The sequence below is a fragment of the Oreochromis niloticus genome, linkage group LG20 (genome assembly GCF_001858045.2).
Source record: "Oreochromis niloticus isolate F11D_XX linkage group LG20, O_niloticus_UMD_NMBU, whole genome shotgun sequence".
In the NCBI taxonomy this organism is placed as follows: Eukaryota; Metazoa; Chordata; class Actinopteri; order Cichliformes; family Cichlidae; genus Oreochromis; species Oreochromis niloticus.
The window spans coordinates 2,995,608-3,019,093 of record NC_031984.2 but is presented as its reverse complement, the minus strand read 5'-3'; the positions used below and the strand labels follow the sequence as shown (position 1 = coordinate 3,019,093).

The window sequence follows — 23,486 nt, the reverse complement described above, 5'->3', positions numbered from 1 at the left end:
ATTCAGGTTTTCCGTTCGTCTCTTCTTGTAGTTGACAAACGCCGGTGAGGACGTGGTCGTCTTTTACAACGACAAAAACTCGTTTAAAGTCATGCTGGAGCTGATGGCGGAGAGCAGGGAGGGCATCAGTGAGACCAGCCCACTCAGGTAAGGAAGGCAGCGATGATGACGACGATGATGATGATGAAATAATGAAAAAAAAGCATAGTTTTATTAATGTATCTATCGTTGTTAAACCTGATACTAACCATAACGTGGTCATTTAAGAAATGACAGGATTCTATTTTATTTGTTAAATGACTGAAAGCTTCGAGCTTGACACTATTTTTTTAACAAACTTCAATCAATAATATTTGTCAAACATACTTTAAAAGTGTTCTGCATGAAGGAGGCGTAGTGTCTCGTAAACTACGGCTGCTCCAAACAGCATGTAGCTCTGCATGTTTAAGATTTTTTTATGCCAGATGTGTCCTTCCTGATTCAATCAAAAAGGAATTTGTGTCCCCCCCGATCTTGAAGCAGGTACTCAAAATTTTTATTGAATTTATAATCATGTTTTCTTGAGAAGTTCTTGCAGTGATTGTGAACTTTTTAGTAAAATTATAGTTATACAAGTGTTGTAATGCACTATCTGACCTGATGGTGGCAGTGCTGTGTCACTATTCTAATACCAAAACCCAGACACAATGATGCAGTGTGTCTGTGTGGCTCTGTATGCGTAGCTGTACATTAAGCTACAGATGATGTCGAGGAGTTCATTTGTTTCATCAGTCGAATCGTTTAAAAGAAGAAGCAGAGCAGAAGTTTGTACCACCTTAACTCTGCTGCTATAAACAAGCAAGTCGGAGCTCTTCTGATGCCAAAAGATCTGCGCAAGTGGAAAACATGAGCTTTCAGCTGATGTGGCCACAGCTGCAAAACAGGAAACACAAGTCATGACTTCTTAAAATGGACTGAAAGTTTATAAATCTTTAGTTTTTCCAGAATATCAGAACTGATTTAATTTTTTAAAAATTACATTGACAGATTTGGTTCTGACTCTATAAGACATCACATCTGTTTTCAAGTATATATACGTACTGGTGCATATATATTATACTTGAGTGTAAATACTGTGTGGACAACAAGGTTTTTCAAGTTACCATCAGGTGCTTCTATTTCCCATCACAAACATGCCGTCGTGTTTCCATCTGAGGCCTGAATGTTGAAGTCATTTCTCCCCCTTCAGGTATCACATCTCTCTGGTGGAGCTTCTGGCTGCTTGTGCAGAGGGGAAGAACGTGTACACGGAGATTAAATGCACCTCCCTGCTGCCCCTGGAGGATGTGGTCAGAGTGGTGACCCATGAGGACTGCATTACTGAGGTTCTCACCGTGTTTGTGTGAGGCTTAAGGTTGTCAAACTGCTTTGATTAAACCAGAAAGCTAACCTGGCTTCGTGCGTGTCTTCAGGTGAAAATTGCCTACGTGAACTTTGTGAATCACTGCTATGTGGACACAGAAGTGGAGATGAAGGAAATCTACACATCCAACCACATCTGGAAACTGTTTGAGGACTTCACTGTGGACATGGCTCGGGTAGGAACAGCACCATAGTTTGTCATCGTAAATGATAAACTATTGTGAAACATTACCTCATTATTTAAAACTGCACCCAGGTTTAACACAAGCATCCAGCTTTGTAACATAATATGTACAATAATGTGCAAGAGTTTTTCTTTATATTTTGCTTCTACTGAGTTGGATTTGGGGAAAAATGTGGCCTTGAGCACTTGAGGCTTTTTTTTTTTTTGGACATTGGCTGATTTTTTCCTTTTTTTGTTAAACCTCACCTAAAAGGCTCCTAATTCAACAGATGGACCAGTGTTGCCTGCACATAACAGACAATTTAGCAAAGAAACAATTTGGAATTTAGTCTCTTTCTTCCTGTTACTTTAGTTCAGGGGTCTCGAACTCCAGGCCTCGAGGGCCGGTGTCCTGCAGGTTTTAGATGTGTCCTTGATCCATCACAGCTGATTTAAATGGCTAAATGACCTCCTCAACATGTCTCGAAGTTCTCCAGAGGCCTGGTAACGAACTGATCATATGATTCAGGTGCGTTGACCCAGGGTGAGATCTAAAACCTGCAGGACACCGGCCCTAGAGGCCTGGAGTTGGACACCCCTGGTTTAGTTGGATAACAGATTTTGGCATAAAACATTTGTACACCAACAAGGTGTTCTGTTCCCCTAAAAAGGTCCAGGGGATGAGGGAAAGTAACAAAAGATATCCAAGTTGAAAAAAGGAGACAGGGAGGCAAAATAGTTAAATTAACAGGTTTATTCATGTTTCTATTAATAACTGAACTAAAAGAGACGGACAAGCTGCTGTCACCTTTTAAAGAAAGAAAACAATAAGCTGAAAATATGCCAAAAAGAGTTAGTACCAAAACACACTCCTCTCCACACAGTAGGAGCAATCCACCACCAAACACACACGCAGCTCACTAGCTGCAGCCCAACAAGGCTCTCTGGCACTAGAGCTCACCGTCTCTGGCTTTAAGTATTCTTAGTTGTTGATGGGAGTCAGCTGTCCAAAAAAGGTGGCACCTAAAGCAGGAGATATGGCACGACAACACCAGTCGCAGCAGATGGCCCCGCCCCTCCCTGAGCCTGGTTCTGCCGGAAGTTTCTTCCTGTTTAAAGGAAGTTTTTCCTTCCCACTGTCGCCAAACTGCTTGCTCATAGGGGTCATATGATTGTTGGGTTTTTCTCTGTATGTATTATTGTAGTGTCGACCTTGTTGGGTTTTTTCACACTCTGCAGGTCTGTAATAAACGAGAAAAGCGTCTTTCCGATCCCGTTCTGGAGAAATACATCATCGGCGTGGTTTTTGACACCATCAACGCCTTCTTCAGCTCCCCTTTCTCTGAAAACAGCACTTCTCTGCAGGTGAAGGACATGCTGCACCTTGGTGAAATAAAACTGTTTTGTGTGGTTCTAGTTAGTTTAATGCTTCTCTGTCTCTGTCAGACTCATCACACCATCGTGACTCAGCTGCTTCAGTCGTCCGTCAGGCTGCTAGACTGTCCCTGGTTGCAGCAGCAGCACCGAGGGCAGGTGGAGGCCTGCATCAAGACGCTCGCTGTGACAGGTAACAAACCTGGCACCGCACTACGTCTGAGCCATGAATGATTCTCAAGGTTTTCCCTCACATTCCTGCTTAAAAAAGGTGACTTAGTCTTGTGAAATTTGAAGACTAAATAAAGTTTTCTCTCTGTCCAGCTAAGAGTCGCTCCATCTCTGTGCCTTTGGAACTGGAGGCTCAGATCAACTCCATGCTGTCCACTTCAGCTTTGAACTCTTTGTCACGCACAAATCCAAACTACAAATCCTCCTCCCGCCACATCCGCCCCAGCGCTCCCACCAACCCCTGGGACTACAAGAACATCATAGAGAAGTTGCAGGTGCACAGGGGCACACCAAAAAAAAGACTTTTTTATTTTACATTAACTTGCAGTAAACTGTATTTCCCCTTGTTCCCTCTGTATCCTCCTCAGGACATCATAAACACTCTGGAGGAGCGTCTGAAGCCACTGGTGAACGCTGAGCTCTCTGTGTTGGTGGACGTTCTCCATCAGCCAGAGCTGCTGTTCCCTGAAGGAACCGACGTTCGACAGCGCTGCGAGTCCGGAGGATTCATTTCCAAGTAGGTCACCTGAGTGTAAAGCATGCTTGAGCACTGACACCGTCACAGAGGGATGAGGGGAATTATGATGTCTGTGTGCTGTCCAGGTTGATCCAGCACACCAAGGCGCTGATGTCTTCAGAGGAGAAGCTGTGCATCAAAGTCCTAAAGACTCTGCAGGAGATGCTCATCAGGACTCTGGACTTTGATGAAAAGGTGAGTCAATAGTAGCTGAACTACCACAATCAACCACGGTCGGACAACAAAGGCATATCCTTAACAAATATATTTTAAAAAACCACAGTGTTGTTGTGGTCATTTTTCTTTGGTCCTTTTGCAGCTTTTCCATATCTATGCTTATTTTATTTGAGATCATTTATCTGGAATGGGGCCACAACCCAAACACTTCCCTTTCACTCGAACATACACCTGTTTGTTCGTGTTTGCGTTCCCCACCCTCTCTCATCTGTTTCACCGTTTGTCAGCCTTTCTGCCAGGCCTTGTTGCTGCCACTGTTAATGAATGAAGCCTTCCCCAAACTGAAATCTTTGGCTTATTTCTTGGTTTTGTTTCAGTTAAATGTAACAGGATGGAGACTGAATGAACTTTCTAATGATTTGTTTCAGGGAATGGTGCTGCGGAAAGTTTTACTGCAAAACTACTTGTTTCCAAACAAGAAGACCAACCAGAAGAATGAATTGGCTGAACTTGGAGTTCCAGGTAAACTGCTTCATACGGACACTGTTCAGAGGAAATAATAAACACTGCCCAAATAAAATGTGAGAAACATTTTATCATAACAGTATAACACAGACAGATAAGTTCAGGAATGTCATTATGTTCAGTGAAGAAGCACAAAACATCCAAAATCCATTTCACCTGCTTTGTTAAACTAAATTGTAGACTGGACACGAACCCAAAAAGAGGATGAGTTTGCAGGTGGTGGCTTCATTTCTCTGTCTTTATCTTTCCTTACTGATTTTTCTCTAGTGCTGCTTTTTGCTAGTGTCTTTGCTGCACAGGTAGTCCAGCTCCTTCATGATGACACATCCATATTTGACACTGATAGGTTTGTCATGTCATGTATATCCTCGGAGGCCAGCAGTATTCTGACTGCTGTTAGGTACCAGGATGAAATCCTCAGACCACCTATCATGTTTTATGTTGTTGTAGCGGACCCTGGGTTAAAGGCTTTTGGTGTATTTATATAGTTACTAATGAAGAAGGAATTGAATTCCCCAGACTTGGATTTAATTTATAACCTGTTGGAAGTTATGTGTCGGTGCGTTCAGTGTTGCTAATTAGAACCACTGAGCTCACTGATCCAAGTCTGGGGGGAGATTCCCCCGGACACCATTTATTTAACATGATTTACTTAACACAATAATACCAATCTAATGTGTCTATGATGCTACAATCTGTATTGTCTGTGCACAAGCTGCTATATTATGCAGTATTTTTGTTTCTGTGAGTTAGGCGGTGAACAGGAGCGGGACTGGGCGGCAGTGGCAGCAATCCAGTGTCGTCTGGACCGCGAAGGAGGAACAAAGCTGTTCACAGATCTGGTGATGAGCACCAAGAATGATAAGATCTTCCAGGAGAGCATCCAGCTGGCCATCTGTCTGCTGGAGGGAGGAAACACTGAGATACAGGTAACAGACACGAGACGTTTCTTTGCTCATTTTAGTCACTGTTGTGAAATTACAGAGCCAAGTCTGTTCTAAAAGCACAGGAAAAACCAAAAAATACAGCAAATGTGAAAAAACAATAGATCCGAGACAAGAATGGTCACATTTTTTTTTAAATTGCGTAGTTTAGTTTTCTCCAACATAGGTGATCCAGAGATCACAGGATGTGGTACTGGCAATGGGACCATTTTAATGAAATAAGTTGGTTCTTGGTTAGATGTGGTTGTTCGCTGGGTTTAGTTTTCACTTTCTTTTATATATTGTTTAAGAACAAAGACTGTTTCAGAGCTAGTTTTGACTCATTCTAGGCATGGTTTTAGACTGGTTTGGATGGTTTTTGGTCCCGTGTGAAACTGGTTTGTTGACTCTGTCCACTTCTTATGCAGAACTCCTTCTACAAACTGATGATGGGTGACAACAAGTCAGAGAAGTTCTTTAAAGTGTTTAATGACAGAATGAAAGAAGCTCAGGCCGACATTAAAGCAACGGTTTCTGTTAATGTTGGAGAGATGACACACAAGGCCAACGAGAAGCTGGAGAACGGTGAGTCATCTGAAAATAGTACAGTTTTATGAGGACACATCTTTGGAATCCAATTATTGTATAGTTTTCATGTAAATCCATATTTAGGGTTCCTTAGATTTATTTGATAATGATATGATCAAACCCCGTTTTGTAATCAATGGTTTGGCATCACTAACAGGAACTTTGATCAAGTTTGATTTGATATGATGTTTTAAAGGGTTAATTAACAAACAATTTTGTATTATGCACCTTTGTAAAGGGAAAAATAAGACTCCGAAAAAGTTTGAGTTCTGAAAGATGTTTGTAATAATATTTTACTGTTTAAAGGTGGCTCCACCACTCTGGGTGTACTTCCGGGTACAGGGGGTCATCCATTGTTGGTACCAGGGGTGCCCATTGCCCCAGGCACCTCCACCCTGCCAGCTCAACCTATTGAAGAACAGAAGGAGGTGGAGACAGAGATGGGACCAGCTGTTACCATCATGAAGCCGATCTTGAGGTTCCTACAGCTGCTTTGTGAGAACCACAACAACGACCTACAGGTCAGTTCCTGCTAACTACTGAACAGTGTAGAGCCTTTTTTTTTTACAGATTTTATAGCGTTAAACACGTGACAAAAAGGTCATATCTACTACTTAGATTTTAGAAAAAGTTGGATGTGTTTCTCTCCACTGTAAGCAGTTCTTTTACCACCGTCTGTTGGAGGCCAGTACAGGAAGTAAAGCTATCTGTTTGCCCCAGCATCGTCTTCATGTGAGCACACATACAGAAAATGTAAGGCTCAAGTTTGTGACTTTGTGTTTCCAGAACTTCCTGCGTTGCCAGAATAACAAAGCCAACTACAACCTTGTGTGCGAGACGCTTCAGTTCCTGGACATCATGTGTGGTAGTACGACGGGTGGCCTGGGCCTGCTGGGCTTGTACATTAATGAATCAAATGTCCACCTCATCATTCAGACCCTGGAAACACTTACAGAGTACTGCCAAGGACCCTGCCAAGAGAACCAGGTACATGAGAACAACAGGGTGGAAATAATGGTTTCTACTTTTCTTTGGCAGTACAGGTGCCAAGGTGGTGCAGCTGTAGGTTCAAACCTGCAGCTGGAAGTTGAGTGTTCTTGCTCTGCCTGTGTGGATTTCCTTCCTCCAATAGTCCACAGACATGCTTGTTAGGTTAACTGTCCATAGTCAGTAGTGATGCATTTGCTGTAAAGCAGATGGTTGCATTACTGTGCATTTATGGGGACCTTTTTGGGGTAACTACTCAGTAAGGAGTGGCCAGTGATTTCCATTTCCTAGTCTGGGCAGATCGATATAGCTGCATGTAACACAAAGCCAGTGGTTGGTAATGTAAGACGGTACTTACTACTAGAAATATGAGAAAGTTGAGGATATCAGCAGTCCCTTTGTTCAGTGCTAATGTCTGCTACCAGACAAGAAAGGTACACCCATTGGAAAAAAAACCCAGAAACCTCAAAACATGGGCTCAAAAGGCACCAAAGTAGCACGAGTGCCAGCACAACAGAGGAAAAGACCCGATGTTGTCCTCTAGTTTTTCATTTTCAAGACGTTCTAAAGGTGTCCTTTGTTTACTGCACACAGACATTTGTTTTCTGTGTTTCAGACATGTATCGTGACCCACGAGTCCAACGGCATCGACATCATAACGGCTCTGATCCTGAATGACATCAGTCCTCTATGTCGCTATCGGATGGAGATGGTGCTGCAGCTGAAGGTAAAACTGATTCAGCTTTTTCATTTAGACAGAGTCCAGTGTAGTGACACCATAGTGGCAAAAGTTTGCAGACATTTTTCTTATTTTCATGTTTCTGTGCATTAAACGAAGCACCAGGAAATCTAACACTGCTTAAAATGTAATTATGTTTAAACTTGTAATCTGAGGCGCAGTGTAGGAGGTGATAAAATGTAACTAAACACCAATATTTATCCAAACTCTCTCCAGTTAATATGTGGGTTTGCTTCCAGGCTTTTAAGTCAGCATTTCCACAAATATCATTCCTGTCTGTGTAAAGATAGAACTCGTTGTCTCTAGTACTTGACAAACGGCTCAGTCCATTTGTTTGACTGCTGTTTATCCCACTGTTCGACAGGACAATGCCTCCAAGCTGCTGTTGGCTCTTATGGAGAGTCGTCACGACAGTGAGAACGCAGAGAGGATTCTGCTGAACCTGCGGCCACGAGAGCTGGTCAGAACCTGAACCACATGTCCATAAAGCAGCTGTTAAAGATCTTATTGAAAAGCAAGAAAAATCTAAGTGTGTACATGTCCACTGTGCCAGGTGGAGGTAATAAAGAAGGCCTACAACCAGGAGAGTGAATGTGAAGGGGTGGAGGTGGAAGTTTCTCCTCGGGAGGTGGGACACAACATCTACATCCTGGCTCAGCAGGTGACTAAACACAATTTCCTATTGGCTATCTGGAAAAGCTCATGATATTTTGTGGTTGGTTAGGGTCAAAATAAAGTTCTTGATGTGTTTTTGCAGCTGGCGAGACACAACAAAGTCCTTCACAACCTCCTAAAACCTCAAAAGAACCTTAAAGAGGGAGAGGAGGGCATTTCCTCAATGGTAAACATCCATCCATCCATGTCAAGTTGTAAAGTTCTAAAACTGACACCATGCTGTGTTTGTGTGTCTGCAGCTGAACCTGAACAACCGGCCTCTGTCCCAGATGTTGAAGTCCTCAGCTCCAGCTGCTGTGGTGGAGCAGGACCCGCTGGATTACTACGAACAGCTAACTTCACAGATAGAGGTAATACTACCACTAAAATAAACATCTTTATCCTGAGCCATCAATACTATAATACTTTGTGGTTTCTTTATCAAATAGCACAAAATGGCATTTGATCGTTCGGGTAAAACGTAACTTTTTCAAATTATTTATTTAACAAGCATCTCTGTTCCTCGGTTATACAACTCTGTCCTGGTCTGAGTCACAACAATCTAAGCAGTTCAGTCACTGACCATACGCTGTATGGGAGGACAGCAGTAGGCCCGGGTTCGAGTCCGACCTGCGTCCCTTTGCTGAATGTCTTCCTCTCTCTGTCCTGTCTATCTACACTATCCATAACCCAAAAAGGGCAAAAGAAACCCTGTAACTTATGAAAATGTGCTTTCTTTGAGTTTGTCAACTTCATCTCTAGGTCATGTTTTAGAGAGGATCGAGTTTTTATCATCTGTGTAGAAGACGTTGTCTAAACTGCGTGCCTGTCTGTGCCCAGATTGTTCGCGAGGACCGCAGCATGGAGCAGATTGTGTTTCCCGTTCATCCCATCTGTGAGTTTCTGACAGAGGAGTCAAAGGTCAGGGTGTTCAACACCACCGAGCTGGATGAGCAGGGATCAAAGGTCACACATTTCTTCGAGCAAACCTCATTCCTGCATGGAGAAATGGAGTGGCAGAAGAAGCTGAGGAGTGAGTACCTGCACTCAGTGTGATCTGTATAGGTTTCATCCCTGTGATCCAGGCGCTCGCATCAATTCTACTTGGATTCAACATTCCAAAACCCAACAGTGTGTTCAGGCTCAACGTGTATGTGCTCGTGCAGGTATGCCAGTGTTGTACTGGTTCTCCAGAAGGATGACTCTGTGGGGAACAATCTCCTTTAAACTTGCCCTGTTCATCAACCTCATCATCGCTTTCTTCTACCCCTACGACTCCGGACAAGGTACTACTGCAAGTCCTGCTCGATCTGAAAATATTACTAAACACATGAACATGAACATTTTTGTCATGATCTGGGGAAAGTGTGGAGGACTGGTCGAGGTGAGGACGTGGCACCTAAAACGATGCTCTTCTCCTCTGTAGGTGCAATCGACGACTCTCTGTTGTTGATGCTGTTCTGGGTCCTGACCGGTCTCTCCGTCCTGGGTTTGTTCTCTCAGCGTTATGGCCTCACGCCGCTCACCGTCGCTCTGATACTCAGGTCCATCTACCACCTAGGCATTGGCAACACGCTCATACTGCTGGGAACACTTAATGTGAGAAAAGACCACACTACACATCTGCACCCTGGGTATTATTAGCTTAGCATGGCTCAGTACCCGTTTTAAATATTTACATATTTAAACTCTTGATTCACTGTTTACATTTCTAGCTTTTATTCAGAGCTGATGAAGAATGTTTTCTTTTTTAAATCAAAATAATAATTTCATGTTGTTTTTTAGTTAAGTTTGGTGATCAGTGAACTGGTCGATTAAAAAAGATAAACTGTGAAGATACTGAACATGTGCTTTGCTTATATTTATCAGATGTGACTGTATCCTGAAAGGAAAATATTCTCCTGTTCTTTTTGAGCTCTAGATTTGAATTATAGTTCTAGAGTCGAAAATTCTAGATCAGAGGTGTCAAACATATGGCCTGAGGGCCAGAATCAGGCCTTGTTTTATTATTAAATGAGCTACCAGAACTTTTTCTGTAATTTTATACTTTGTTTTTCTTACATTTATTTCTTACAATTGGCCAGCGTCCTTTTACATCTCTTTGGTAACAACACCTCCAGCCTGATCATCCACTGTGCTGTCCATGTTTTGTCCATTTCCAGCTCATCAATAAAGTGGTGTTTGTGGTGAGTTTTGTGGGGAACAACGGCACATTTATTATGGGGTACAAGGCCATGGTGATGGATGTGGAGTTCCTCTATCACCTGGCATACGTCCTGACGTCCACACTGGGACTCTTCGTTCACGAGCTCTTCTACAGCATCCTGGTAAACAGCAGACACAGCGACCTGTCAGGTGTTTGTGCTGTTTGTGGTAGGAAGGAAAATCTAAATGTCTGTGTTCATTTTGGGGCAGCTTTTTGACCTGATCTACAGGGAGGAGACTCTGTTAAACGTGATAAACAGCGTGACGCGTAACGGGCGCTCCATCCTGCTCACGGCGCTGCTCGCTCTCATCCTTGTGTACCTCTTCTCCATTGTGGGCTTCCTCTTCCTGAAGGAGGACTTCATTATGGAGGTCGACCCGCTGCCACAGATCGCTGCAGGTAAATTCACAGCTGTTAAAATTAACCCTCATACCAAAACCGTAATCGGTACTAGTTACTGTCTCCTGTTCAGCTTCTCAAAATAGTGAAGCCTCTCAGGACTTCCTCAAGTCGTGCTCTGCAGACGGAGTCAGCTGCACTGCAGAGACCAACACTGAGGAGGAAGGTAAGAGATAGAGACATCAACACATGGTCACTGACACTTATCAGTTTTTGCAACATGTATTAGAAAACAACTCTTTTAGCTAACTAAAATAGATACAATTGTCCAATTTCCACCACTTACTGGAGTCCAAGTATAGACAGGGAGCTAAATATCTCCAACTAGATAATTGATAGTTTAGAATAGTGTTTATCCACAGTGGCAAATTCAAAAATATGTTTTGGAGCCGTAAAATGGTAAATGGGTGGTTCTTATATGGCGCTTTTCTACTCTACTGGAGCACTCAAAGTTTCTTAAAGCTGGTAATGATGCAATACCAGCGTTAAGATGCATTAAGTCATCATGTGGTTTGGATTTGAGAAGGAGGATGTAGAACAAAATGGGGTAAATGAAGGAAAATGGTTAAGGTTACTTTATTCATACCCAAAGGTAAATTTGCTTTACAGAAAAATGATAGCATAGGGTTAGGGTTAGTAGCACGCCCAAGTCTGATTGCATGTTATTGCTTATCGAATGTGAAGCATATTTGTAGCTGGTTCAGTGAAATTTGGTAGAAGTGTGACAAAACTTGCAGTTTTGGAATCTGTGAGATCTCAGGTTTTAGAAACTGTGCCGTTTGTTTGGTTACATGAAGTCGAGTGAGTTCATGGCTTTGTTACTGCTCTTTTAATTGTTTGTTGTTTTCGCTGTGTTTGGTGGTTGTAGAAATGGTGTATATGAGCTTTTAGATGAGATTCTGAGGTTTTCATGGTGATATCTATATAAAAACCTTGACTTCAGGGAGGGTTAAACTGCAGCTCACCCCTTTGCCCCTGTTACCAGGGGCTTTGGGGCTCAAGACATATTGCGATATATATATCGTGTATCGAGGTATCCAAAAAAATATTGCGATATTAGATTTTCCTCAAATTTTCCAACAAATCTTCAGCATATCCTCAATAACTCACTTAGTATCACTGTCATCAGTCACAACTGAGCTTCACTCACTTACAGACTCGTATCCGACTGCTTTCACAAAGTTTTTAAAGGCTCTTTTAGAGTAAATGTGGACGCTTCTTATGCGGCATTGACAGCTGAGGTAAACAGTGCACTGACAGCCTCTACGAAAAGGAATAACTCTGGGGTGGATACAGATCCTCTCCAAACAGTAGTAGAAATATGCCAGCAATGGCAGTTATTGTTTACAGTTGAAGTTTGATATTTTTGGTCTCTTTTGCCTCACTAAAGCATGTTTGTGCTATAGCAGCCACCATAGCTGGGATTATGCACTTCAATTGGGAAGAGTAGATAAACAGAACTAGTGGTGAAAGTTTTTACACACCATAACTTTACATTTAAACCGACTTTGTATTTGATAATTGTTAAATGTCCTTAATGAATCTTTGTGTGTGTGTGTTATTCAGAGGAGCCCAACTCTGAGCGAGCATGCGACACTCTGTTGATGTGTATCGTTACTGTGCTGAACCACGGACTGAGGAATGGAGGAGGAGTGGGAGACGTCCTCCGCAAACCATCTAAAAATGTACGAAACACTTTTTACCTGAACGCTGCTCTCCGATAACAAAATGCACAGCCTACATCTTTGGCTTTTATCTGATGTTTTCTTTATCATCTGCCACAGGAAGGTGCAGTTTGGTTTTTAAATTTGCTGTTACTAAAAAATTATCTTAAACTACAGAACTATAAATTCTAGTTGCTCTGAAGATTACGTTTTAAAATAGATAAAAGATCATCAGGTAAGAAGTTAGTGCAGAGTGAAGGCTAAATACATTTCCCGGGTCTGTGTTCAGGAGCCACTGTTTCCTGCTCGAGTTGTGTATGACCTGCTGTTCTACTTCATCGTCATCATCATCGTCCTCAACTTGATCTTCGGTGTCATCATCGACACGTTTGCAGACTTGAGGAGTGAGAAGCAGAAGAAGGAAGAAATTCTGAAAACAACATGTTTCATTTGCGGTTTGTAGACGTTCCTCACAATGTGACTAACAAACCAAACGGCTAACAGTTGATTTGTTTAAGAACCTTTGTCTTCTTTGTTCGTCTGCAGGGCTCGAGAGAGACAAGTTTGACAATAAGACAGTGTCCTTCGAAGAGCACATCAAACTGGAGCACAATATCTGGAACTACCTCTACTTTATCGTTTTGGTGCGCGAGAAAAACAAGACAGACTACACAGGACCGGAGAGCTACGTGGCTCACATGATCAAGGTGTGAAACCTTAAAGAAAGAAAAGTGACATGGCTGTGATTTCAGGTTCACCAATGAACTGCTTCTTCTGCTGCTGTTTCAGAACAACAACCTGGACTGGTTTCCACGGATGCAGGCCATGTCGCTGGTGGTAACAGACAGCGATGGCGAGCAGAACGAGATGAGGCAGTTACAGGACAAACTGGTATCAACCATGAAGGTGGTCACAACCCTGACCACCCAGCTGACGGAGCTCAAAGAGCAGGTATTTGCACACAAAGTGACATATGCACTGACAATAACAAACTGACTGTGATTTGACAAATTACAGCTCGCTTTAACTTTTTTAAGCTGCATGAATCTCTTGGTCAGTTCATAATTACTTTTATCAGCCATGGTTAACTGGTTACCAGTCGGCTCAGCTACAAGAGTTTGGATGAAATAGTCAATCATATGCAATCATTACCAAATATGCGGTATGTTTTCCATCTTAAGTTATGTTACAGCTACCTCAGACAATCAAAAAGTCCCTGATAGGTCAAAATATTAGGCTTAATATGTGAAAAATCGTTGGTGCACTTATAAATCTATGAATATTCTACCCCACAACATCCTAACACTGCAGCCCAAATCAACTAAATGCTGATCATACTTTTATCCATTCATGAATTATCCCTTGATTAAAAGCAGAAATTCATAATAATGGATTGGATTTATATAGCGCTTTTCAAGGCACCCAAAGCGCTTTACAATGCCATTATTCATTCACGCTCACATTCACACACTGGTGGAGGCAGCTACGGTTGTAGCCACAGCTGCCCTGGGGCAGACTGACAGAGGCGAGGCTGCCATATCGCGCCATCGGCCCCTCTGGCCAACACCAGTAGGCGGTAGGGTAAAGTGTCTTGCCCAAGGACACAACGACCAGGACAGAAAGGGCGGGGATCGAACCGGCGACCTTATCATCCAGGATAAGCAAGCTGATCTTTAAACTACATTCACAGAGTCAGATTAGCAGGACAACATTTATAATGCACCATATTAGTGGCACCATAACTGAGGAGCAAAGCTCTAATCACAGCAGCACATATAGACACTAAATCACCGCTTGGGTGGCGTTTAATGACTCTCTCTGTGTGTGCGCAGATGACGGAGCAGAGGAAGAGAAGGCAGAGGATGGGCTTTGTCGACGTCCAGGCCGGAGCGAGCGGCACGGTGCCTCCCAGCGCCGCAGGAGGAAACCATCAGATCTACAAAACATAAAGACACTCGACACATTGGCACACAGACGGACTCGATGTTCACTACATGGTCATCTCTAGATCTGTAAGCCATCCAGCTGGACTGATGGACGCAAAGACAGAAACACTAGAAGAGCTGAAGCACATGCAGCTTTCACAGTTTCATAACGGCAAATATCCAACAGATATTTCCCAAATTTCCCACAAAACAAATTTCCCAAATGTGGGACTAATAAAGGTTATCTTATCTTATCTTAAAGTTCTGATTGTCAGCAGATAATATTGTTTGCTGGGTGATAATAATAATTTACTCGGAATAGCTGATCTGACTCTCTTAAACCTGCAGCTTCATCCCGGCTCAGGTCACACGACAAATTTAGCCCTAAATTTTCTCATTCCAGGTGTTTTGAAGGATTCTGCTCTGGCGTTCTTCACGGCCCAGTTTAAAAAAAATACATGAATAAAGCAGCCATGGTTTTCTTTGTGCAGCAGAAGTTTAGGGATTCTTTCCACCTAATCAATTTTAAATTGAGTGTATTTTATTAAGCTTACTTCTCGTGGAAACAGCACATATTAAAGGTTTATGGCTTCAAGTGAATAATGAATAAAAGAAATTAACCAGCACATGGCTATTTTATTTATGCAGTGTGTTGCACAGCATGTCCAAAAATAATTTCTAAAGTAATTCCTTAATTGCTAAACTAACACGAAGCTGTCTGAAAACAGCCTACAAGTAAGTTCAGAAAAACACAGCTAAACTGTTTTAAATCAGATCTGGAACCTTTCACAACCAGGGAGAGAACAAAAGCCCTAACGGGAGTCTAAGACCCGGCTAAAACCCCATGTTAGTATTATTATAATTAATAATATTCATCTCCATGAAAACAAAATTTAATTATAAAAATGTATGTTTGGCGCACTGATACTACCAGAAGGTAGCTATAATCTACTAAAATCCTTGCCAGCAACAATCAAACAACAAAAGTTGAAGAGAAAGTCAGTTGCTAACCAATGCTGGACCAGTAAAATGAGGCGAGATTAAAATGAGCTGCTGCTGCACAAACAGGAAACACAAAGCCAAAGACGGACGCAGCTGTCAAAAAAAAGAAATATTGATATAATAACTGGCTAACACATCAGGAGAGAAAAGCTTGGAGAGAAAAGCGTCTGGACTTCTTTAATTTTCTTGAAGACATTTCACTTCTCTTCCGAGAAGCTTCTTCAGTTCTAAGAGCAAATGGTGGAGAGTCTCAGATTTTTAAGCCCTAAGCTTCTCGGATGAGAGGTGAAACAAGTAACTTCAAGTAACTTTAAGAAGTCCAGATGCTTTTCCCTCCAAGCTCCTTAGACTACGATGACCTGGGTGACTGAGAACCTTTGCAGACATAGCTAGCACGTCACAAGTCTGCCACAGTTATACAAGTCATTTGAGATCAGTGTGGGCTGGGTGAGTGTCTTAAAAATGAAATATGAAACACAAGGCGATTACGCTCTGACACAAACATCTGGAGACAGAATAGTTGATTCCTGTTAGGCTTTAAGTCTTCCTGAAGGGCGCGTGGGTAACTTGTAAATTCTCAAGCCTCTGTAGATCATGACAAAAAAGAAAAAACATGTAGACACGTGGACATCTGTGAACCTCTCGCTCACCCACTTATGAAAAACTTCCATCAATCAGACCCAAGTGTACTATAACAAACTATAACACACAAATGTCCACATCAAGTACCTGGTTTGAAGAAATGTTTGAATTGCCAGACGGCTTTACTTAGAAATGTCTAATTTATTGTCTAGCTTCTTAGTTGTTAATATCTCAGAAATCTGTTCTTGTTTACTTGAATACAGATATTAGTTGTCATTAATGAGCAACTTGTTTCACGAGAAATAAACTGTAGATGCCGGCATCCACACAGTAGGGGGTGCTGTAGGAAGCGGTTTGTGCATTTTGTGTCACATCTTTGGGTTTTTAAGATGCAGTGAGACAAAAATGGGAGCGTCATGTTGCAGCTGGAAAACCTCAGGCTGTTTTGTTTTTTTCTTCTGTTTCTTTTTATCTAAACAGAAAATGAGTTCAATTTAAATTATTACTTGGACAAAATGTTTGATGGCTTTAGTGATAAAGAGAAGGAGCAAAACGACTACAAACTTCCTGTTTTGGGATGTGCTCAAGTTTCTACCAAGTTTCATAAAAACTGCGTGTGTGAATGTGTGTTTGTAAAACTAACCTTCAACTCACTTTAATAATTTTAAGAAAATGTAAATAGGAAGAAACATGCAGCTTGTGTTTGCCAATTTCATTTGTGCTTCTGTTTGTAAAGCGAGCTGAACCCACATGTGTGTTTTTGGTTTTTTAAATTGTACATCTGGGGAACTTGTAGGATTTAAGGTTTATGTGAGATAATGTTTATCAGACAGAAGATATGGTTTGTTTTTCTTTAACACTGTAACAGACCAGCACCGACGCTGGATGATGGATTTATGAGTAGAAATGTCATTTAGCTTTTTCATTGAGAAACAAACGAGTCAGAAGTATGAAGACGAAAACCCACGTTTTCTCACGTTTACATTGAATGAACTGTATTTAATGCAAACAATTAAGTTTTAGATTTAAAATGCAAATATTAAAGTTAAATGGTTTCACTTTAAGTTTTGGGTCTGGATTGTAATTGTTATTACTCCGGCTGCTTTTGAAACCTGTTTGCATGACAGGAAGATAAACCTGAAAGGACTCACAGATAATCCTGAAGGGAAACGAAAACATCATCACTTCTTTTCAAAAGTCAGTTGAAAATGCATGAAATTAAAAAGGTCTGACAAACATAAAAAGATAAAGAAAAAATATATTTCGACCCATCAAATGCAAAAGAATGACATCATCATCATTCAGAAAAATGTTATTTCATTAAATGTAAACTGTTAAAGACTTTGATTCAGAGTCTCTTTTTCATTCACGTCCAGGAAAACCTTTCACAGTGTGCAACAACCTCTGTGATGACGAGTGACCGAAGGTGAACGCGGGAGCAACACAGAGAAAAAATGGGAAACTAATTTTAGCTGTTTTTGTTTTTGTTAAGGCACGAGCTGTTTCAATGTATTCAATCCTAATTTTTGAGGATCGTCTCAAACGGCCTGACTGTGTCCTAAACTGAAGCACAGCCAGTTTTTCTTTAGAACTGGATTAACAGGAAGTGGAGCGGCAGCTCTCCATAAAGCCAAAACTCCACCATCAGCTTCCTGCAACACGTGACCCGTGGATCTGTAAACAGCACACACACAGTGAGACTGTGTTTCTGTGCAGGCTATAAATAGTGTTTACTGTTCTCAGTTCATTCGGCTCTGTGTGTGAGAGAGTTGTGCATGTACAGTGCCTGTGCAATATCTGGCATAAAAATAATATTTATGGTTAGATACATCGTTTCTGTAACAACAGGTAATCTCCTGGTCTGTAGTAGTGATGTGTGTCTTTTAGTGTGTGTGTGTGTGAGAGAGTGAAGGATTACTGAGCTTTGGCGTGGAGCCTCAGAGGAATGTTGACCACAGTTGCTGCCTGACTCTGTGTGTGTGTGTGTGTGTGTGTGTGTGTGTGTGTGTGTGTGTGTGTGTGTGTGTGTGTGTGTGTGTGGCTTCTTTACAAACATGACAGTTTCAGTTTTAGTGAGTCTGTCATTGTGAAGTTCTCTAAGGTGATGTGAAATTATTGTGTGAGCGTCTGTGACCTCAGGTCAAGGTCATTTCTGAACTGTTTTGGATACATTTGCGGTCTGACTAATCTCAGCTTCTGATTGGATCGATCCCCTCCAGCTGTTCACTGTCAGGCAGCAGCAGCTGTTGGCTAATTAGGCTTCAAAGAATCACAGAAAACGAAGCAGCAAAGAAGCTGAAATTATTTTACAGGAGACTAAGCAGCAGACACATCAGCAGATTAACTCATTTTCACAACACGGGGGCGTGTTGGTACCCTGGATTATAAGACGAGTCGGTGCTCTGTTCTGTGATATTTTTCTTAATGTGTCCCACAGTTACAATTACATGACTGAATTAGGCCTTGTTACGCAGAGAGGTGTAGTGTGGAAAACAGCAGAGTGTTACACACCTCCTGATCCTCCTGATCCACAAACTGTAGAGTGACTTTTATGAGAAGACCAGGAGTCGATTGTTGTCTCGAGAATCCAGAGACCCTCACCTCTCCTCCTACAGTGAGCATTCATCTTAAATGACTAGAACTTATATAACACTTTCCTACTCTAATTCTGGATTCAAAACACTTTTTCTACTCAGTCGCACACCTGTTCATGCTCTACGATGGATGCATCGGGGGAAACTTGGAGGGTATCCAGGGATACACCCTAACCCTCTACCCCTGAGTTAGACACTTAGAAATACCTAAAGTATAAAAAACAAAACAAAACTGTAAAATAAAAACTAGCACATTAGGAGTTAAATCTAGCACGTTGGAGATCGATCAGTTTTGTATTTAATATTTGTCTTTGTTATTAACACTATTTTGGGTTAAGATCAGGTGACCGACTTGGCACACAGAAAAACACCCCACGTCTTTGCCTTGAGAAACTCTTTGGTAGCTTTTGCAGTTTCCTTTGGTTCATTATTGATTCTGCTTCTATCACCAGTCACATCATCGATCAACACCAGCAGCCGTACATGCACAACTGCATTTAGTGAAAGCTATAAGGTACAATTTAAACGCTTCAGATATTACTCCTCACCAGAGATCAAACTACTTGTCAGGCAATTATTTAAATACTTTTAAAACTCTAAAAATATGTGACTAAGTATAAAAATGTAATTCCAAATGTTTGTTTTTTGATAAGGGGAACATAATCTTATGTTTAATAAGTATATATTAGACATTCTTAACTAAACCAGAATCATTCAGGAAAATTAAAATGTTCTTTTTCACAACTACTAAAATCAAAGTTAACATTTTATCTTAAATAAAGAATCTGTTGTAAACTGCTTTGAAATCTTTCTAAAAGTCATTTTATAAACAGAACTCACGATGTAAGGACTTTTATTGTGAAAGGAAGGAACAGAGAGAAGCCTGCTTCACATGTGTAGAACAAATCGCATAGAAACATGGCTTCTGTCAATCAAATCAAATGTGACCCAAGAATCCACAGAACAACAAAACTTTGAACATACATCTTATATTTTTCTACTTTTTCGGGCTGGATGATGGAAAATTATTTCAAGAATGCAGCTTAGGATTGTGAGTCATGTCACACGAGCATCAGCTCACTGCTTCTACGTTTGCATTCTAACTACTGCAGTTAATTTAGCTTTAATTAAAAGGAGGTTTAACATTTACATCCCTGTCTGTGTTTGTGAGGCCATTTTGAGTGACAGCGAGGGACTGGGGGGACTAGCTCGGGGTTCCCATGGCGTCTCTGTGTTTTCTGACTAAAATAAGTTTATAGCATCCACCCATTGTTCTGGGATACACTGGGCTGTGTGTGGAAGGCAGGATGAGAGCGCTGTGGTTGGTCTGACAGCTGTTTAAGTTTAGACTTTATAGTGTATTATCCTGGCATTAACACTATGCACAAGTGCTATGTGTCAATCTGCATTTAAAAGTTAAACCACATTCGAAATGGCCCATAAATGTTTGCACAATAAAAACATTTTCATAATTTTGGTCCTGTCCTCCATCATAATAGAGTTAAAATAGAAAACTGCATTATTGCATTAAATGCTGAGTATTTAATTTATACCCAGGGGCCCAAATGTAAATGGACAAACTAACATGATTAATGGATATCCTGTTAAAATGCAACTGTTTTCAGATACATGTCTTTCCTTTGTGTCTGTCTCTCGTTGTCTGTTGTTTGTGGCTCTTGCCTTTAATTTCGTCTTCAACACTGAAGACTGAGATCAAGTAATAGCTGTTAACTGGTGTGATGTTTACAGAGAGATTTTATTTTGAAAGGTCGAATGTAAGGCGGAAGAAAGATATAGAAAAAAGGACAACGGAAAACGGTAGACGAACAAGTTAGCGCTGCAAGCCTGAGAATTAAAGAATGTGACTGAGAAATACTGAAGGTGTCATCATTAACGTTTGAGGCATGCAAACATTACAACTGGGTTGCTTCAACTGCATGTTTTGGGCCACTGTCTATATAAACTGCAAAGCACCATCCAAGGAATCATTCACTTCATTTTTATGCATAGATACATTAAAAATAGGGATAGCTAATGCTATAACTTTGTTCAACCCTTTTAATTAAAGTCGAGAGTCTGAACTTCAGCGGCATCTGGATTGTTCCACTTCAAATGAGTTTGCAGTACATTAAATTGTCTCTGAATAGTTAAGGCAGTGGAAAGGCCAGAGCAGAGGCCAGATGCATGCCAGCCACTCGCTCTGAGTATTTACCAGACTATTACCTGTGCTATTTGCACCTTGGCACAATGCGTCGCGCTGGCTTTTTACAAGGGGAGCTGGCAGGTTAAAGACCAGTCACGTGTGCTGGAAACGTCTCCAGTCATTTTCCAGCTTAGCTTTTGAGTCAATTTTGAAAAAGAGACTGTTATTACAGGAATCTAAGTCCTAAACCTTTACCCAGATTGATATGAAATGGGTCAAACAGAAGCTAAAGTTTAACCCAAAATGAAATTGCATTATTTTTCCACTATGTGCAATATGGTCCTCACCCTTAAATCATATTTTTAAAGTTATTTCTGAGACCATCAGTTCAGCAGGAAACAAAAAAACAAAAACAAAACAGAATTTTTAAAGAAGGCATTTCAAAGTCAGTGGTTCAGTGTGTTTGTGTGTGAGTGGAGCATTTGCAGGGATTTATTATGGCTGCGTGAGTCAGTATTTAGGCTTCACACAAACTTGTCCTGGATTAGAGCGTATTAACTGGAGAGAGAAAGAGAGAGCACCGAGTTGGATGAAAAACCATAAATTTAAAAAGTGGAGTGGAAGGGTTGTTTAGGTAAAGAAAAGAACGGACACAACAGAGAGAAAAAGTCATGAATTCGGCAGGCGTCTTAGTTATTTCCAAGAAAAAGTCAAGGCACTCTGGAAAAAGAACTATTAATTATTCCCTCTCTCCTCTGTCAGACAGCTGAGGGATGGAGGGATGAAGATGAGAGAGACAGCTGGTTGGAATGGTTGAATGGGTGGATGGGTGGAGGGCTTACATAGATATGTGAGGTGTTATCAGCAGTAAGTTTGTGCGTAAACCTTTATTTATAAAAGGGTCACAAAGGGCTCAGCCAACAGGACGGCAGCAAGGCAGGAAAGCTGACAGGATGACAGTGAATCAATCACCATAAGACGGACTTATCTCCGCGCTGAAGTCACTAACTCGGAATACTTAACAGCACAACTTTCAGAAAACAGGTCACATGACACAAACAACAGTTTGTATGATACACAAAAATCAATACAACACAAAGATAATTATCAGTATTTCTACTCTTCCTCACATGCTAACATGGCCATCGCTATTGTCCTTCTGTCTATCAATAGATCGATCCATTCATCCATCATGGAAATATCCAAATACACTATACTGCTGTTTCAGTCACTCACATGGCCATAGCTGTCAAGCACCTAGGCATGCAGACCACTTCTACAAACATTTGAGGGTCACTCTCAGGAGCTCAGGTCCAGTCAGGAAATTTCCTTGTTAGCAAATATTACACAGTGAACTGGTGTTATAAAAGGTAGAAGCGATTTGGGAAAGACAGCAATTCAGCCACAAAGTGGTAGGCCACATAAAATCACAGAGAACAAAGTGTGCAGAGGTCACCAAGTTTCTGCAGAGTCAGTGACTACAAAACTCCCAAATCATGTGGCTTTCAGATTAGCTCAAGACCAGTAAACAGAAAACTTCATGGAATGGGTTTCCATAGCCCAGCAGCTGCATCCAAGCCTTACATCACCAAGCACAATTCAAAGCATCCGATGCAGTGCTGTACGGCACGCTGCCACTGGACTTGAGAGGAGTGGAGAGTTGTTCTCTGGACAGAAAGTTTGCACTTCTCTGTCTGACAATCCGATGAATGAGTCTGGGTTTGGTGGTTGCAGAGGCAACGGTGCTTATCTGACTGCATTGTGCCAAGTGCAAAGTTTCAGGTGGGGTTCAGGAGTTGGGCTCGGGGCCTTAGTTTCAGTGAAAGGAACTCTTCTAACTTCAGCATACCAAGACATTTTGGACAACTTCGTGCTCCAAACTTTATGGGAACAGTTTGGGGATGGGCCCTTCCTGTTCCAACACGACTGCGCACTGGTGCACAACGAAAGGTCCATAAAGACATGGATGAGCGAGTTTGATGTGGAAGAACGTGACTGGACTGCACAGAGTTGTGACCTCAGTCCAACAGAAGACATTTGGGATGAATTAGAACAGAGACTGCAGCCAACATCAGTGTCTGACGTCACATGCAATTCTTAAAGAACGGCCCAAAATTCCCATAAGCACCTTGAGGAAAGCCTTCCTAGAAGAGCTGAAGCTACTATGGCTGCAAAGTGTGGGCTGACATCATATTAAATCGATTTGTTACGTAACCATCCACCTTTTTCACCTCTTCCTCATATTTATATCAGAAAAGACTGATGCAGGCGCGTCACAACAGTACTGCTGGGCCCAAAGCTGGAACCACGGACAGTAGCTCTGGGAACAGCCTGCAGATTCTTTTGGTAATCTTTATAATGTGACTGCCCCAACTTACACCACCTACTGCTATGTAATGTTCAGTTCCCCAGCCTGTTGATATGTAAGGTGGTTCTCAAAAACCAGCCGATCAGTGCAGCCAGCTGAGTTTTCATGAGTTTAAAGAGGCAGCAGAAGGCTGGTTGTTCTCAGTGTAAAAATAGCACAATATCAAAGCTGAAAGCCCCGAGTTTAATCCCCACATCAGATCTATTATTTCAACTCTGCACAGAGAAATCAAATATCAAAATCCACTGTGGTCCAAATCCTGCCTGGACTCGCTCAGTGTGTCAGGTTATCAGTCAGTGAAACACGATGTGCATCATTGCCTTA

At 41.6% G+C, this 23,486-nt stretch overlaps 1 protein-coding gene across 5 annotated transcripts in view; it reads left to right on the top strand.

Annotated features, from left to right (window-relative positions):
* Positions 1-17,396, top strand: part of itpr3 (inositol 1,4,5-trisphosphate receptor, type 3) — a 76,864-nt gene extending 59,468 nt beyond the window's left edge. For all 5 annotated transcript variants that reach the window (XM_025901782.1, XM_025901785.1, XM_025901781.1 and 2 more), the window contains 29 exons: positions 32-147; positions 1,229-1,364; positions 1,452-1,577; positions 2,804-2,929; positions 3,011-3,131; positions 3,263-3,444; positions 3,538-3,686; positions 3,773-3,881; positions 4,292-4,385; positions 5,142-5,317; positions 5,740-5,896; positions 6,206-6,420; positions 6,686-6,886; positions 7,503-7,613; positions 7,990-8,085; positions 8,179-8,286; positions 8,383-8,466; positions 8,540-8,650; positions 9,120-9,312; positions 9,446-9,565; positions 9,706-9,878; positions 10,442-10,606; positions 10,695-10,884; positions 10,958-11,050; positions 12,451-12,569; positions 12,838-13,003; positions 13,095-13,255; positions 13,338-13,499; positions 14,381-17,396. In XM_025901782.1, coding sequence (XP_025757567.1) covers positions 32-147; positions 1,229-1,364; positions 1,452-1,577; positions 2,804-2,929; positions 3,011-3,131; positions 3,263-3,444; positions 3,538-3,686; positions 3,773-3,881; positions 4,292-4,385; positions 5,142-5,317; positions 5,740-5,896; positions 6,206-6,420; positions 6,686-6,886; positions 7,503-7,613; positions 7,990-8,085; positions 8,179-8,286; positions 8,383-8,466; positions 8,540-8,650; positions 9,120-9,312; positions 9,446-9,565; positions 9,706-9,878; positions 10,442-10,606; positions 10,695-10,884; positions 10,958-11,050; positions 12,451-12,569; positions 12,838-13,003; positions 13,095-13,255; positions 13,338-13,499; positions 14,381-14,497 — 4,077 coding nt within the window. In that variant the 3' untranslated portion in view covers positions 14,498-17,396. The remainder of the gene's footprint in view (positions 1-31; positions 148-1,228; positions 1,365-1,451; positions 1,578-2,803; positions 2,930-3,010; positions 3,132-3,262; positions 3,445-3,537; positions 3,687-3,772; positions 3,882-4,291; positions 4,386-5,141; positions 5,318-5,739; positions 5,897-6,205; positions 6,421-6,685; positions 6,887-7,502; positions 7,614-7,989; positions 8,086-8,178; positions 8,287-8,382; positions 8,467-8,539; positions 8,651-9,119; positions 9,313-9,445; positions 9,566-9,705; positions 9,879-10,441; positions 10,607-10,694; positions 10,885-10,957; positions 11,051-12,450; positions 12,570-12,837; positions 13,004-13,094; positions 13,256-13,337; positions 13,500-14,380) is intronic.
* Positions 17,397-23,486: the final 6,090 nt, after the last annotated feature.